The following is an 18,831-nucleotide window of genomic DNA, read 5'->3' on the forward strand; positions in this document are numbered from 1 at the left end:
TCTGCTTCTTTGGAAGCAAAGAAGTTTTTACATGGACATGTGAACTCAAAAGTATTTTTAACCAATGGAAATATTTCCAAACCCTAAAAAAGTAACACCTACATGCAAAAGTAATAAGCCAGTAGTAATTTGGAAACTCTTACAAAATGAGAAGACAAACAGCCAAATTGAGAGAGACTTCACCATCCGACCAGCCAAGAAAGAAACTCAAGCATGTATTCACTACACCCCTAACCCTAACCCTTCCACCATGTCCTTTAGGGCTAGAGGTGATAAAGGAAAAAGAACTCAATGTATCCAGCACATGTACTATCAAGAACAAAGGTAAACACACACACATATAATGCCACGCTGCCCAATACTCAAATATGCATATATTTAGTCTATGAACATTGACTTAGGATTACTATTCACTCAACTTTTTTCCTCAAACACGTGTTTGTTGTACTATGAATATTTTTATTATACAAAATTACTTTTATGTTCTTGCTCTTCTATAAAAATGTTTTCTCATAAACTTTTTTTCATTTTTCTTCTATGAATTTTTCACTTTTCTTCTATTTCTGTTTATATTTTAAGTTATCGTTGCTGATCCTTTTATTCTTTAAATATTTCATTTTATTTACATTTTATTTTGTATGCATGTTCCATATATATCGTTCAATTTCGTACGTTGCTATAACATAACTATTACATAACTATAACATAACTATTATACCCCAATTCATATTAAATCTTGGTGTGTTCTTGTCTATACACAAAACACTTTAAAATGGCCCTTACCAAGGTCAGGGACCACACCACAAATACATGTATGCATTTGCTTCTAAGTACGGCACAATCACGTTGACATACCGGTTCTCGCCAGATCACCAAAGTTAAAGCAATGTTGAACCTGGCCAGTACCAGATGGGTGACCGCTTGGGAAGGCTAGGCGCTGTATGTACCTTCTGGAATCAAAGTGGCAATGTGCCTTGTTTGGGGTGAAGATGTAATAAAGAAAAAAATAATGTCTTTTGATATTCAACTTCAAAAGATTATAATTCCTTTCATATTACTTTTTATTAATCGAAATAAGAACCGTTAGAATCGACACATTTTGGCCCATGAGAAACAAGTTTATTTATCCCATTAGCATAGAAATCCGGAGTTCTGGGAGCGATTAAGTAATTGAAGGCCGATTTGGCATCATCTCCGCTTTTGAAGCATTTTTCTCGCAGGAAGTTGTCGAGATGCTTAAAAAAGTGATAATTGGTCCAGTGAATATTGCGGATGAGGCAGAATCTCGTCGCCCAATTTGTTCAGATTCTGCAGAGTCAGTTGAGCAACATGCGGGTGAGCGTTGTCATAGAGAATTGGTCCCTTCCTATTGACTAATCTCATTTACATTGGAGTTTTTTGTGCATTTCGTCAATTTGTCGGCAGTACTTCTCCGCTGTAAGTTTTTCGCCCAGATTCAAGAAGCTGTGATGGATGAGACTGGCCACAGACCACTAAACAGTCACCATAAACTTTTTTGGTGCAATTTCGACTTCAGGAAATGTTGTGAAGCTTTTCCGGCATCCAACCACTGTGCTGAATGTCGCTGGTTGCCCTAGAGGATCCATTTATTACACGTCACAATCAGCTTAAGAAATGGGTCATTTTTATTGCACAGAAGGAGTGTAGAAAACACCTCAAAACGACGATTTTTTAAAATTATTGTTCAATTCATGCGGCACCTATTTACCCAACATTTTTTACTTCCCTATTTGCTTTAAATGACAAACGACTGTTGAATGGTCCACTTCGAGTTCAACAGCAACTTGTGTGGTTTTGTGAGGATCGGCTTTAATTAGGGCTTTCAAATGTTCGTTATTAACTGCAGTCGGCTGGCCCGCGACTGTCTTCATCTTCGAGGCTCTCGTCACCATTGCAAAATTTCTTGAACCACCATTGTGCCACACATTTGTTAGTGGTTCCTGGGCCAAATACATCATTGATATCATGAGCTGTCTCGGCAGTTTTTTGGCCTAGTTTGAACTGGAACAAGAAAATCGTGCAGATTAGAATTTTGTGCATGCTGTTTAAAAATCTGCAAAAAAATGAAAGATTGAGAACGGTAACGAATAACACGATTCGATAGAGTGAAAAACGCACTTCAAAATGATATATAACATGGCTATATATATATATATATATATCAATGAATTAATTCAGAAATCATATATAAAATTAACATGTGAGAAAACGTTTTTGCACCAACCTAATATGAATGTTTTAGCAAAGAAAAAAAATGAACATCCATATAAATAGGAATAATTGAAACATTAATAAAATAGAAGTGCTACGTAAAAACAACTTTTATATCCAATTTATATTAAATATTAACATGCTTCTTGACCACACACAAAAACATTTTCATCATTTCAAATGGCCTCTACTAAAATAAGAACCGTTAGAATCGTTAGAGAACGCCATAATGCAAAAAACTAACATAAAAATCACATCAGTGAACAATATTGTAATGGATTAGTGGCGAGATGCTGTGCAACATAGTCTATTATTCATGAGAGTAACTGATACAATCCTGTTTCTTTTTTTTTTTAAATTAATAATTTATTTTCCATTTTTGTAGATAATAGTGAATATTAGCATGAAGAAATGTTATTGCTTTATTTTTATTGTCTTGCTTTATATATATATATTGATATATATATATATATATATATATATATATACATTGATATATATTGATTTTTATAGGTCAAATAGTCTAATGCATAAGGCTGAAGTGTCATCTTACTCTAGCAGTAGCATTGTACTGAATTCTCCCCTTCCCTCTTCCTAGTAACAACAAAGCAGTGTGTGTTCGTTTTTTTCATTTTTCAGTCAGGTGACAACCCTCAGCCAACTTGCTCATTTTAAAAGGCCCTATTGTGTTGAAATAAATTTATGAGATTTGGCTAATTTTTGGTTGCTTTTTTCTTCTTTTACTTATATAAATATATATGTGTGTGTGTGTGTGTTTTTGATTAGCTTTAAAGCCATCCTTCTTTTTATTCTGAACTTGTGTATAAAATGAATATTTTTTAAAGATTGAAATATTGAAGGACCTCCCAATGCAATCTGTTAGCACGGAATCAAAGTTGACCAAAAATTATCAACTCCTCAGGTCAGTCATAGTTTTTAATTATTCAACATTGAATTTTAATTTTGCAAAACTATTTAATTGATTATAGAAATCGTTCAATTTCTTTGGAGTTTCTGAGAAAATAGAATTTTTTTTTTTTTGCACGTTTGCTGTTTTGCACACTAGATTTCCATAATGTTGGCTTACACTCAACCAGCAGCTGATGTAAACTGCTGGAATATGCTGAGTGCCGATCAAATAAAAAAATGCTAGAAAACAAAAATAACATTTATCGGATGCTAATTACAATTAAAAAATATAACAACAACCTTCATTTCATTAAATATTTTTGTATTTTTTTTTCAAGAGAATTTTAAAGAAAAAAATTGATTTTGTTTTGTAAGGTATTCTTAGGAAAACTTTGGAATTTTAAAAATTATTTCAAGAAAAGTTGTAAGTTTTTTATGAAAAATGTTAAAATTTGTCTTCTTTTAGGATTTGGATTTGACTGGTTAAGTTTCTGTGTGATAAAACTTTTTTTTTTTTAAGATTTGAGTTGAACTAATTGAATTTATGTTTGATTAAAAACTTATTTTTTTTACTTCAATTTAATAAGACATCTGCTTCATTTTTTATTGGCTGAGCACATTTGTTAGCACTTTTTTTATTGGCTAAGCACATTTGTTAGCGCTTTTTTTATTGGCTGATTAACTTGATCAGCACTCAGATATTTTGCCGGTTTACATCAGCTGCTGGTTGAACACCACCCAACATTTACGGAAATCCAGTGTGTAAAGTACCATTTTTTTAAATTTGATTTTTTTTTTTTTTTTTAATATTTATTGAAGATTAAAAATGAATCAGCTTGAAAAAGAAAAAGCACAACTTTTGTCGGAAGTGGAAATTTTGCAAAAAAAAATCCATGGAAGAACATCGGAGGTAAGTGAATTGCTGTTAAGGTGATCTCCCCTATTCTGTCATTGTATGGACTCTTGCTGACTATAAACAAAGTTGTTATCAGTAGAAATGAGAAGAGAAGTGAAGAAATCACTGCTGTACTTGCTATTAATACAATTTCCTGTTAATTATCTTCTGTTCACATTATTTCTTCCAGTGATTTAAGGCCACAGCAATTATAAAAATTTAGAGTCAATATATCACACATATGAATAAACTGAGTCTTGATTCAGTTTGAAATTTCATGCAAATTCCTTAGTTCAATATCAAGATTGCCAAATTCAAATTTTATTTTATTTTATTTTTTTTATTACATTTTCACCCCAAACAAGGCAAATTGCCACTTTGGTGTAGGGAGCTACTATCAGGAGCAACAACTACTGGGGTACTATGTAGGGATTTGGGCAGCAAGATGTCGGTTCACGTTACACTTGAACTTCTGCACGTCAGTACTGTTGGGGAAGCAGGGACCTGGAATGGAATTCCAGAGTCTAGCGGTTCTGGGGAAGAAACTACTGGAGTAAAAAGATCTTTTACATCTAGGGATCTCTACAGTGTGGGGGCGGGATTTAGCAGCCTGTCTGGTTTGTCGAGGGTGCTCACGTCGTGCAGGCACAAGTGATTGCAGTTTGTCAGAGCATTCACCACTAAAATACTTGTAGAAAAGGCAGAGGGATGCAACATTTCATCGATGGGACAGAGGCTAAAGCTTAGATGCCAGTTCAGGGCCTATCAGGCTTGCGACTCTCTTTTGAACCTTGTCAAGGAGCGAGAGACTAGTAGCAGATGCACCAGCCCAGATGTGACAGCAATACTCCATACATGGGCGAATGGTGGCCTTATAGAGGTACAGGATACTTTCGGGTGTTATTAGTTGTCTAGCACGGTAGAGAGAGCCCACCTTTCTTGCAGCGGCCCTGGCAATGCCTTCAATGTAATTGTTCCAACTCATGTTTCCTGTGAACGTTAGGCCAAGGAGTTTAAAAGATGTACTCTCAGATAAAGAGTCGTTGGCCATTGCTATAGGTGGTAGAGAGGGTTTCTTATAATTATTGAATGAAACTAGTTTAGTCTTGGCGGCATTGAACGCAACCAACCCACAGTGGGCCCAGATGGCCAATGTTTGGAAATAGAGGTGAAGCATCATCACAAATGACTTTTATAAGATTTTTTTCAAAACTTTTGAGGCATATGATCAACTTGGGTTCATTTTAATTAGATTTTAACTGATATTTGTCTCTGAAAACAGTTCTGGGACCAAATTGACCTATTTTGGCTGTGTCACAAAATGTCGCGAATCTACCGAAATTTACTAAATTCAGAGAAATATTGAAATAGGCATTATTTCAGTTTGGATTGAGATAGGAAAGTGGTTGAGGGCTTGTTAGAAGCGTATGGCCAAGGAGAACATAATGGAAGCAATTCATGTTGAGCTAATATACCAGTTTATGTATTGGCTTTTATAAAGTAATGAATCTGTCTGAAATTGTGTATTTCTGTTGAAAATTGCACAGGTAACAATACAAACATTATGTGTATTATTGAATTTTCTCAAAACCTCACATAAAGATAATATAAATTAATCAAGAAAAATGTCTTCAATAAGGCTTGCATACCAGTTCTTGGACAAGCCAAACAACCGCTTATGTGAACATATGGCACACTGGCCCCAGATCGCCAAACTTTGGAAATAGAGATTAGGCGAAGTCTTACTTTGATTTTTCTGGCATTTTCTCGTTTTTTTTTTTTCAGTTTTATACCCAAGTACAGAGTAACTAAAGCATATTTTGACTTAGAGAAAGTGTATAAAAGGATACAGGAACCAAAAATGCTTTGATTTTGTCTAAATTCACGAAATTAGGAGAAATTATAAAATTGGAGTAGTTTCGTTGACTCAACCGAGATAATTCAGTTTGTGTTATGTTTCTCATTCCATACTGGCAGATAAGAATATAAAATAAAACAACAAATAAATCACCATCTAGTCAAGAAAAATGTCTTCAACGAGGCTTGCATACCACCGCTTCGGTAGACCTACCAACCGACCATGCGACCGAATGGTGTGATCGTCAGCTCCACATTCCGTGCAAAATTTTCTTGCCTGAAAATGAGTGGTTATGTTCTGGATGATTGGATCTGATCGTTCCAGTAACCTGGCCATTACATCAGTTAATTGGAGCAGTGGGTCAGTTTTCCTCGACAAGAACTGCAAGTAGTTGCGAATGTCTTTGTTGTTCGACTCTAAGCATTCCTCTGACAGACTTCCCAGTCCATGAGCATCATTTAGACTCATCAATTCTGTTGAATGATGAAGAGTCCCATGCAAGGTGTGATTCATCATGACCCATGGGAAGTTGTCACACAAATTGTATGAAGTCTGCTCACAAAGTTCTTTGAACTTCATCAGATCGATCTTACGTGACGACGACACAACCGATAGAACAGTGGAGAGCTGACGATGAAGGAGAAGCAGGTTTTCTCGGTGTTTTTCATCAACTAATTTTTCGATTGAAGCTAGAACTTCCTCTGAAAAGAAGCGACGGCCTTGTGGACCATTGGTTGATGTCCCACCTTTTCCACCAGCAGAGTTGACTCTATCAAGATACAGGCCTGTCTCTGTGTAGATCGCTTCGAGAACTCGATCCTTCGCTCGACGGACAGGTTCACCACGAACGTCGGACCTCTCAATCCACTGTTGGTAGTCAGCATGGCACCGATACAAAACCTTCAGGAACCACGTTGTTCCATTGATGTACGAATGAGTCACAGTGATGCTTGATTGGTCAGATGTTGTGAGTGGCTTCTTGGTTAATCCTTGACGAGTCTCAAAATCTCCTTGTTTTGCTTTGACTTTACCATTCTCATCAACTAGTTCATTGTACAGCTCGAGAGAATTCTTTGCCGATCTGTTAATGGGAAAGCCCTCTGCAACCTTGGTTCTGTCAGTCCAATCAGCCTGTTTTGTTGTGCATAGGATGCAATCAGCCCCTCCCAACCCTGAAATGTCCCTTTTGAATTTCAGATCCTTCATTGAATCGTGTACTATGACATTCACATCATATCCTTGACCATCAGCAGTAACAAAAATTCCATCTGAAGCCAACTCTTGGCGTGCTTTGTCTGTAGTGGGAACGACCATATTAAGAAGATCTTCATCGGTCTCTTTCTCCCTGATCAAGAATAGTGGTCTTAATGTTCTACAGTTGTTTGGCGAGTGATTCTGCCACAGACAAAAAGAAGAACCGTCCTGGTAACGAGCAAGTAGTTTCAGTGGTGTAATGCCATACTGGAACATATTTTCAGTTGCGTCCAGCATACTTGTAGAGTTCCACACTACTTGTTGACCAGCACCGTCACATCCATCTTTAAACACCATTTCAAGGACACCATCTCTGCATTTATCTTTTATGATTTTCTTAGGGATCAAGGATATGATGGACTCGATCGTCATTTTCACTAGGTCCTTGTACTGCACCTGAACTCCACTGTCATCAAGAACTGGGGAGATACTGGGGCGGAGCTTTTTACGTCCCTCCAACAACTCATTGCTGGTTGGAAAATAGATTCCCTTCGCAGCAAGTATGTGCCTCATCTTTCTCATTTGCTCCCTACTCAACGTTAATGAATGCATCAATGCAATCGCTTCATTGATCTCAAAGGAATGAATATCGTTCACATTGGACGAAAATATCTCATACCCAACTCGAGCTGTCTTTTTTTCCGATTGAATATTCACACGATGAATCATATATCCTAGCAACTGAGTGACTGAAAGCTCAGGACATTCCTTTGCAGCGTATTCTTCAATGTAGTCGAGCAGACCCTGTGTTCTTTCCTTCTGCATTCTCTCCCCTAAGTTGACAAAACTCTTCCTTTGCTTCTTTCCAACTTGTGGACAGTTCCCTTCCATTTCGATTTCTTCTTTCGATGCTTGAGCAAGGATTTCGGTGTTTGCTAGGCGTTTCTTTTTCAATCGTTTGAAATGGTTCCATGCATTCAAGAAGAAGCCACTGATTTCTTTGTTTTCGTGAAAACCATGAGTTTCTCTGAATTGGCGAAAGCATTTGGCATATTCAGGTGGTTTGGTACGGCATAATGCAGCCTGACTAATGATGGCTTCGAAGACCTGATATTCTGTGGTGAGAACATTGTTGCCTGCCATCTGAATATGATAATTTCTTTTTTTTAAACTTCAGTTAACCCGATAATAGCCTGTAATGAAGAAACAAGCATAGACATTAACTGAATGGTCATATAGAATAATAGAATACTCAAAATATTTGATAGAACATGTAAAAGCAAACTAAAACTTTGGCAAAATGCCCGAATTTGGTAATTTGGTCCCAGATCCCGGAAAAATGAAAATTCTATTTGTCAGAAAAAAAATTTACTGCTAAGATTTACAAAACAAATTTGACATAGTTAGAAAGGTCTTAGGCTATATTTTTTGAAACATATATACTTTGATATGTAAATCTTAGCGGTTTTTGAGCTATTTGAGGAATTGAACAAAAAATAAATGACAATTTTGCTGAAACATTAAGGTAAAATTTCACTAAATAAGCTTTTATCTTATCAAAATTTCATCTATTATACCACAAACAAGACCTCTGTTAGAAAAAAAAGATGAATTTAGTTATACAAATTGAAAAAATAACATCAAAAAACCCATTATGGCATTTTATTTACAAATTCTGGCTTAGTTTATATGATAAGGTTCATATGTAGTCAAGAATATGATCTCGACACGATTTTGAATTTCCGCTAGGTTTGAGATAGCATAAAATCACTTCACGTGATGCTGCAGACCTAATTTTTTTTTTGTTTGTTCAGAAATTTTATTTACTTACAGAATTTCTATAGTTCAAGGTACATAGAGAAAGTTTTTTTTTAGGCTATTTCCACCTCTGGGCCCACTGTGCAACCACTTTTGTCCCCATTCCACCACAAATTGGAGGTCTTCCTCTAGTGTTTCTGCCATTTCTTTAGAAATGTTTTCATTCGTCTTCCTGTCGTGCCTGCCATAGTGTAGTGTCATCAACATATATACCCATCTTAGAGGCAATTTTGTCGGGGAGGTCATTTATGAATATCAGGAACAATAGAGGTCCAAGGATAGAACCCTTGGGCACCCCCGAAAGGTTTCTGAATTAAAAAATATGCACTTGATTAAAGGTTAAGGTTACACTGGTTGAAACGTTATGAACAACGAAGATAAGAACAATAGTCCAAATAATCTAAACAATACAAATTATAAAAGCTTTATGTCTAGCAAAGAATTAAGCAGCAAAAAAAATTTTAAAAAGATTATCAAAAACTTTGATTCTAGTAAAGCAACTGACCCCGACGGCATTCCAATCATAGTGTTCAAAAAGCTTCAACCAGAACTAGCTCCCATACTTACAAAGCTGTTTAAACATTGCCTTAAGAAGAAATACTTCCCAACACCCTGGAAAACTTCATCAATCTGCCCCATATTTGAAAATTCCGGAGATCAGTCATCTGCCTCTCTGTACAGATCAATCAGTCTCCTGTGTGTCATGAGTAAGTTGCTGAATCACAATATCACAATAGAGAAGTGGTCAAACACCTCAACAAAAATCTCAGTGACATACAATATAATTTCTGTTCTGCTAGATATACAGTTGATGTGCTAACAGTAATCTCACTATAATTTTTTAATCAGGGCTTCGTTTCAAGAGCAATAACTCTTGACATGTCAAAGGCTTTTGATAGGGTAGGGTATAAAGGTCTACTTCACAATATAGCCAGCTACGGAATAGCTGGAGATGTCCTCTCAATTATTAAACCCTTTCTTTTCAATGGACAGAAATCAGAAGCTCATAGTATCAATGCTGGCGCTTCTCAGGGTTCAATCCTGGGCCCAACTCTCTTCCTGATCTTTATCAATGATCTCCCAAATCACATTCTTAGATCATTCGTAGACATTTATGCAGACAACACCACAATCTATGGCAACACTTCAAAGGCCAGCAATGACCAAGACCTTTCTAATTCTTTCTCTTCTAACCTTGAGCATGTGGTGCAATGGGGAAAAAGGTGGCTGGTTAATTTTAATGCATCTAGAACCAAGCTTCTCTTTTCATCATAATAACTGACTCCCATCAGACCCCAACTGAAATGAATGACTCTCGTCTTAGGAAGCACCATGTCTTGATAAGCTTCTGAGACCTTCACTCCTGATCTGAAATAGAACACATACATCAAATCTGTTGCCAAGATCGCTGACAAAACGGTTGGATCACTCTACCGCTCCAGTAGGTATCTCACTGCTGATGCAATCCTCTATTTGTATAAGAGCCAAGTACATCTTAAAATGAAGTATTGTTGCCACATCTGGACAGGAGCTGCTCAACGCATCCTGTTATGCCTGGTCTCACAGCACCATGTTATTTCCTTAACGGGTCAATTACAATGTCTGACAATGTTTTCTAGTTATGAAAACGAATCTAATAAATAAAAAACGGGAAAAGTTAGTTATGATGAGCTGAATAGTTAATCTAAGATGTTATTTTTAAAAAGATACAATGTGTTCTGAAATTTATTCTAGCATTCTGAAGAATGTTTAAAAGTATTATTAATAGCCTGAAATTCAAGCATTCTGATATTCCCTTATTCTTCAAGTGATATATAATTTATCTCAGGTTATGCCGACATGTTTAACATTGTGATTTTGTTGTGAAGATTGGTTAGTGCAAGAAGAGTTCAGGGATTAAGTTGCTGACGTCAAACTCTGTAGCTGGGCTTAACGATAGTACTTGAAATAGATCATTTGGGTACATGTGAAAGTGAATGTAAAAAGAAAGTGAGAAAAAAGGGAGATATCTTTTCTCTCGCATGCAAGTCCGATTTTGGACGGAGCAGATGTGTCGAGATTGGTGGAAAAATGTGTTGAAAAAAGAAACGGTAAAAAAAGTTGAGAACGAATGATAAGAAAGAATGAGCACCACCAAATTATGAGAAAGAATAAAAGCATTAATTAAAAGACACCTCCGACTTGTTATTTTATGCATGCAATTCCTTTTACAGCTACGAGCAATGAAGCCAAGAGGCAGAAAAAAGGTCTGTCAACGTTTGGTTCTACACACATGCACACACGTACTAACAAGATAAGACATTATGAAACAGCCATATATAGACACTAGACGTATCATGGTTGCGTACATAGATACAAAGAGACACACGTAATGAGATATGCACGCAACAGACAAAATCCTCCCCATGAAATCTTACACGTGTACGTTTGGAATGTTAGAATGTAAGTGGATGTGACGAAGCATTTATTATTTAATTTTAAAATCTAATGCAGCGTGTTGGAAATAATGAGTTAACAAATGAAATAATAAACAATGTCTTAGAAATAATATTGAGTAATTCTCTGATTTTTTCATGGACTTTTTTAAAACAAGGATATTCATTTTTTAAAACAAGGATATTCATTTTTTAAAACAAGGATATTCATTTTTTAAAATAATGATATTCATTTTTTAAAACAAGGATATTCATTTTTTAAAACAAGGATATTCATTTTTTAAAACAAGGATATTCATTTTTTAAAACAAGGATATTCATTTTTTAAAATAATGATATTCATTTTTTAAAACAAGGATATTCATTTTTTAAAATAATGATATTCATTTTTTAAAATAATGATATTCATTTTTTAAAACAAGGATATTCATTTTTTAAAACAAGGATATTCATTTTTTAAAACAAGGATATTCATTTTTTAAAATAATGATATTCATTTTTTAAAACAAGGATATTCATTTTTTAAAACAAGGATATTCATTTTTTAAAACAAGGATATTCATTTTTTAAAACAAGGATATTCATTTTTTAAAATAATGATATTCATTTTTTAAAACAAGGATATTCATTTTTTAAAATAATGATATTCATTTTTTAAAATAATGATATTCATTTTTTAAAACAATGATATTCATCAAGTCACTATTCGCTCATGCATGAAGTATGGTTGCCACATCTGGCCTGGTTCATCGACTACTAGTCTCTCCCTCTTAGGCAGAGTCCGAAAGAGAGTCTCCAATCTAATAGGTCCAGGACTGTCAACCAAGCTCCATCCCCTGTCACGTCACCAGAATGTTGCATCCTTGTGCCAGTTTTACAAGTATTTCAATGGAATGTGCTCTGACGAACTCTAAGCACCCTCAACGTTATGTGCCTTTGATGAATCCAACAACAAAATCCCACCCCTTCACTGTAAATGTCCCTAGATGTCAGAAAGTTTTCTACTCTAATAGTATCTACTCTTTGAGATTTCATCCCAGTCTCCTTCATCCCTGACTGTACTGATATGCAGAAATTTGAATGTAATGTGAACAAACATCTTGCTTATAAAATCCCTACATACTGTCTCTGTAGAGATGGTTCAAAATAGTAGCCGTTTATGCACAAGTTTTAATATGCCATATTTGGAGTAAAAAGAAAAAAAATTTTTCATTGTGCGATCCTGCTTTGTTATTTTTCAGTGTGTAAGTTTTGTTTTCAACCTTAAAGAATTTACATGCCTGAAATAGGAATCAGTTTGCTAAATACATATTTTGGTCACGTAAATTATAATCTTTCAAAAACAACTTTCAATTTCATTGTGCGATCCTGCTTCATATTGTTTGTTATTTTCCAGTCAACGAAAGATATGTTGGAGAAGTCGAAAGAATATGACTCGTTAAAAGAACGTAATGTGGAATTGCAGTTGGAAATGAAAAAAATGAAGTTTGAAAATGAAAAGGTATTGAATATCAACAAAAAAATGTTTTAATTTTTTTTTTTACTTGTGCTACATTTTTTTTTTTTCAAAAAAAAAAATTTCTAGAATTGATTTTAGACATTATCACACTTTGTCAGTTTTTATTTTTTTTAGATTAAAAAGCTGAGCCCTTTATGACCTATTTGAACTTATTCATTCAGTTGTAAATAAATGAATATAATCGCATAAATAAAGTTGCAATTGATTCAAACACACCTTCTACACATTATTTTAGTATCTGGGTAGATGCCAGATATCTCCAAATTCCAATTGTCCATTGCTTACATTCAGTATAGCACCATCTCAGAGAGTGGAGGATTTTGTTTGTTGTCATAAACATTTTTTTCAAGCACTATGGATAATAATCAATGTTATGTTTATGAAATACAAAATTTCTCAGTAGTAGTTTAACTATTGAACTTAATAATTTTTCCAGTTTGTAGACAATCATAGTATTATTACCCTTGAAACTAACTAAAACGAACGATAAATATTTTTTTAATCATCTACATCATAAAGGGTTAATGCACATAAATGAATTCTATATTTTGTTTTGAGATGCATCTACATGTCAATCTACATGATAGACTAAATGATAAACAAACATGGAGGATAAAATGAACAAAAGGATAACATGAAGAAGTCAAAGAACAAAGACTATAAAACGAGAAATGGAAAATGGCGACAAAACTGCAACAAGTACGATTCATAAATATGACAAAAAATGGAACTCATGAAGACAACATCTACATGGCTGAGAAAAGGACGCATAAACAGATATACGAAATCATTACTAACACAATTAGAACCATTTATATATATCAACGTTAAGATCAAGAAAACACAAGCAAACACCGAAGGCAAACTCTGTGAAAAAGGTTACGAAATAAAAATCTGCATAATTAGTGAATTCAGTAAAATAATCAGAGACTGAGCCTTTTATTTATGGATGAGGGATGAGTCCCTTAAACCTCTGATGTTATGGAGGTATTGCATTATTTCATGTAGCGTATATTAAGCAAGACTAGCTTGACGAAGCCCATCCCTCTCCAGGCTTTAAAACACGTACAGCACCTGGTATTACAAAATGGTCACCCATTTTAGTATTGACCAGGCTCAACATTGCTTAACTTTGGTGACAACCGGTGTGTCAACATGATAATGCCATATACATCTAAAATAAAATTCGATCTTCGTTTTAAAACAAAACCAAAACAAACATAATCATACATTAATTTTAATAGAAATCCCATGAATTTTAATTTTAATAGAAATCTCATGAATTTTAATTTTAATAGAAATCCCATGAATTTTAATTTTAATAGAAATCCCATGAATTTTAATTTTAATAGAAATCTCATGAATTTTAATTTTAATAGAAATCCCATGAATTTTAATTTTAATAGAAATCTCATGAATTTTAATTTTAATAGAAATCCCATGAATTTTAATTTTAATAGAAATCTCATGAATTTTAATTTTAATAGAAATCCCATGAATTTTAATTTTAATAGAAATCTCATGAATTTTAATTTTAATAGAAATCCCATGAATTTTAATTTTAATAGAAATCCCATGAATTTTAATTTTAATAGAAATCCCATGAATTTTAATTTTAATAGAAATCTCATGAATTTTAATTTTAATAGAAATCCCATGAATTTTAATTTTAATAGAAATCCCATGAATTTTAATTTTAATAGAAATCTCATGAATTTTAATTTTAATAGAAATCCCATGAATTTTAATTTTAATAGAAATCCCATGAATTTTAATTTTAATAGAAATCCCATGAATTTTAATTTTAATAGAAATCTCATGAATTTTAATTTTAATAGAAATCCCATGAATTTTAATTTTAATAGAAATCCCATGAATTTTAATTTTAATAGAAATCCCATGAATTTTAATTTTAATAGAAATCTCATGAATTTTAATTTTAATAGAAATCCCATGAATTTTAATTTTAATAGAAATCTCATGAATTTTAATTTTAATAGAAATCCCATGAATTTTAATTTTAATAGAAATCTCATGAATTTTAATTTTAATAGAAATCTCATGAATTTTAATTTTAATAGAAATCCCATGAATTTTAATTTTAATAGAAATCTCATGAATTTTCTTTTGTTTTTAAAATAATTTTTTCAGAATATCTGTCATTAAAACTTGGAATTTTCAAATTTTTATGAATTCCTTTTGGAGTTTCCAAGTTGAGAGAGAGAAAAGAACTGAAGAGAGAAATTGTCTTTTATGAAATCAGTTATAAAAAAAAAAAATTGGAATTGAATTTCAAATACAAGAGAAGAAAGAGGAAAGCAATCTATTATAATCTCTCAAGAAAGTGTCATGAATATTTGGAAATTCCAAAATACTTTTGAAAACAAGTGGAAAATTAAAAAAAAAAAATTTGAAAACAATTTGAAAATTCTAAAATGTTTTTATGAATATTTAGAATTTGCAAATATTTATTACAGAGCTTTTAGAATTTCCAGCACTTCTTCATTATAATAGCAAAATTCAAAAATCAAAATATTGAATTTCAAGTAAAAATATCATGTTGTAGTAATAAACATATCCAAAAATTACAAAAAGTGACAAAGTAGAAAATTATTAATGGAAACAGGTTTTGAAGACACTTAGTGAAAATTGAGTTTTGCTAAATTGGCCTAAAATTTTCAGTTTTCAGAAATTAATTACCTCCCTTATTACGATTCGAATTCTCTGGCTTCTTTTAGCAAAACTCAGTTTTCACTAATTATCTTCAAAAACTATTTTCACTAATAATTCATTTTCTATCTCATAATTTTTTGTAATTTTTGGATATGTTCATTACTGTGACATGACAGTTAAGTAGATACCACTGGTTGTACTTGAAATTCAATATTGCAATTTCTGAATTTCACTATTATAATGGAGAAGCACCAAATTTCCCAATACAGGCATGAGATAGAAGGGTTTGAATCTATTATGATGTTGCAAGAGAGGTTTATAAGTATTTAGAAATTCCAAAATATTTTCATAAATATATGGAATTCCAAAGTGTTTTGCAAAAAATATTTAACATACATAACTACTGGCCTGAATGATCACAGGTAGTTTGATTATACATATAAATAAAAATGCATCTTATCAAACAAAGATAACAAGATTAGCTTTATATTAATTTCAGTATAAATTTCATGAATTTTAGTTTGTTTCTTAAAGGAAAATATTCTTTAGAATATCTGCTATTTAAACTTGAAATGTTTTTTCCTGGTGATAATGTTAATGTTCTCAAATGACAATAAAAACACAATATTATTTATCATTTATTTATTCAGCTTAAAATGACGTAAAAACATGATTTGTAAAGTTTTATTCAGGTTAAGATAGTGTTCTGTAAACATGAATAACATTTTATAGTTATCTATAGACTGGAGAGTTCTTCTTTAAGGGAGGCAACTCATACTGTTACTTTAATGCATATATGTTAATAAATTAATTTTGTTATGTTAGCTTTTTTCATCCACAGTTATTTGAATCCTTTACATATATATATATATATATATATATTATTTTTATTATTTCAGATTAAAAACGAATTAGACAATTTTGGACCAGAATTCTTTGAAGAAATTGAACAGTTAAAACACAGTTATAAAGAATCTGTGAAAAAAAATTTATGGTATGAAGATCAGCTGAAATCTCTTGGAGAAAAATTTGGATTTCCTGTTAAAATTTATGACAGTTAATAATACAAGAAAGAAACCGAATGTGTATATTTTTTGTTATCTAATGATAACAATAACTTGTTCCCGTTTAATAACTCTACGTAAATTGGTTGCTTCTTTAAAATAACCATTTCTTTTTCACATTAAGTTATAACACCACCATTTCATATTTTGTAAATATTCCCATGAGAATCTTCATAGAAGCAACTTTATATTTCACATATAGAATATGCCAAAATACATATCACATTTAATAAACAAACTATTATATATTTTGTATTTATATTGTGTGTTTATTGTTCCATCTGATTCTCATGTGACGGAATGTCAAAGCTACCCTGAATATAGATGATACCACCCTACTCATATTTTAATCAATGAAATTTTGTTATTTTCTGATGTTTTTCATTTCTCAACTTTTTCACTGCTGTGTAACTTTTAAAATAAATTAAATGTGTAAAGGAATCAAAAAACACCAAATCATATGCCATATCGTTCTATTAAAAAAAAAACAACATCACATGATCAAAATATTGAAAGAAGTGAATATTTGTTCCTGCGTTAATTATTTTTACAGAAATAATTTTTTTTCACTCATACATCACATAATGTATTTCCAACAATTGTTAATTTTCAAATAACATGCTAGATCAGCTACTGATCTTACAAATAACCAAAAATATATTGTATGCGTGCAGTAATATTATGAAGAAGAAATTAAATAAAACGCTAAAAGTGTATTAAATTATCTAACTTGTTCTCACGGAACTCTTGGAGACCTTTTGCAGAATTATAGCATAATAGAATTATGATCTGATCCTTTGCTCTTGTGACCTTCATGTGTTCAATTATTGACAAGTTAACCATGGGCATCGATAATGTGCTCCATGAAGAGCATTTTCTATTCAATTCTTCTAATCTTAAGAACATGATGCAATGGGGAAAAGGGTGTCTGGTTAATTTTAATGCATCGAAAACCAAGCTTCTTTCCTTTCATCCTAATCGCTCTGACCCCCAGTACACCCCAATTGAAATGAATGGCTCTTGTCATGAGGAAGCTCCATAACTTGACAAGCTTCTGGGAATGACCTTCACGCCTGACCTGAAATGGAACACATACATCAAATCTGTTGCAAAGTTCGTTAGAAAAATAGTTGAATCACTCTACCGCTCCAGTAGGTATCTCACTGTCGATGCAATCCTCTATCTGTATAACATCCAGGTACGTCTTAAACTGGAGTACTCTTGCCACATCTGGGCAGGAACTGCTCGATATGCCCTGTCCAGCTTTGATAGAGTTCAAAACCTAGTAGGTGATGCCTTTTTCTCTTCCCTGCAACCTCTTTCCTACAGAAGAGACATTGTGAACCTGTCTCTGCTCTATCGTTATTTTCATGGCAAGTGCTTGACTGAACTCTAATCTATGGTTCCCCCCTTGCCAAACTTTCACAAAAATAACACTCGACTAGCTACAACCACTATAAACAACTTCCCCCACTCTCTATCTGTGCCTAAATCTAAACGCAGATTCCATGAACAAAGTTTCTTTCTCATAACTGCCCATATGGGGAACACTGTTCCACTGTCCTGCTTCCTGGTTGAATACAACATGGTAGCCTTCAAATCCAATGTAAACAATCTTAGCTTTACGATGTGACGCTTTGTCACAAGACAATCACAGGAGAAGCAGATGACACAGATGGAACAATATGTCTAAAAGAGTCATTGAACAGAAGAAAAAACTGCTGTTTACTCTGTTTGATAATTGAAAAATGTATAAATAAATAAAATAAAATCAATATTTTTGCTAATATGGTCTTCATGTGTTCGATTATTGGTGATAATGACGATTTGTAATTTTCTTCAACAGCAAACAACTGTAGTTTTCTTCTTCATCTCCTTTGGCCTTCCATGTTGACTCAATTAAATAATCCGTCACACCTCAACACGATAGCTATGCACGGCTCGTCTTCTTCAAATGAACTCCCACCTTCTCCAAATGATTTATAAGAGTTAGGAATGGGTGGAGTTATGTTCAGGGAACTTTGCCATTACTAACCAACAGAGCGTTACCATTATCAGTCAAGGGAAGGCTCTATTAGGCATGTGCGTGCAATATGATGATGTATGACAAACGAAAGTAGCAGCAAAATCCAGTGCTTTAAAATATCAGACAGAAGACGCAGGTCTGGCTGCTCCAGTAGCTTCTTTACAAGAACTGCAGACTTGTGGAACTTTCTTCCTATTGACTGTTTTCC

The 18,831-nt window shown here is 33.2% G+C and overlaps 1 protein-coding gene across 3 annotated transcripts in view; it reads left to right on the forward strand.

Moving 5' to 3' along the window:
* The window catches only part of LOC145248347 (centrosomal protein of 290 kDa-like), a 234,847-nt gene extending 216,463 nt beyond the window's left edge, over positions 1-18,384 (forward strand). For 2 of the 3 annotated variants that reach the window (XM_080110263.1, XM_080110262.1), the window contains 4 exons: positions 3,078-3,154; positions 3,961-4,051; positions 12,738-12,842; positions 16,433-18,384. In XM_080110263.1, coding sequence (XP_079966389.1) covers positions 3,078-3,154; positions 3,961-4,051; positions 12,738-12,842; positions 16,433-16,594 — 435 coding nt within the window. In that variant the 3' untranslated portion in view covers positions 16,595-18,384. Of the gene's footprint in view, positions 1-3,077; positions 3,155-3,960; positions 4,052-12,737; positions 12,843-16,432 lie in introns of those variants that run through there. The other variant, XR_013863367.1, reaches the window with a different exon arrangement.
* Positions 18,385-18,831: the final 447 nt, after the last annotated feature.

This window comes from Euprymna scolopes, chromosome 26 (genome assembly GCF_053919585.1).
Source record: "Euprymna scolopes isolate OS-2025 chromosome 26, ASM5391958v1, whole genome shotgun sequence".
NCBI lineage: Eukaryota > Metazoa > Mollusca > Cephalopoda > Sepiida > Sepiolidae > Euprymna > Euprymna scolopes.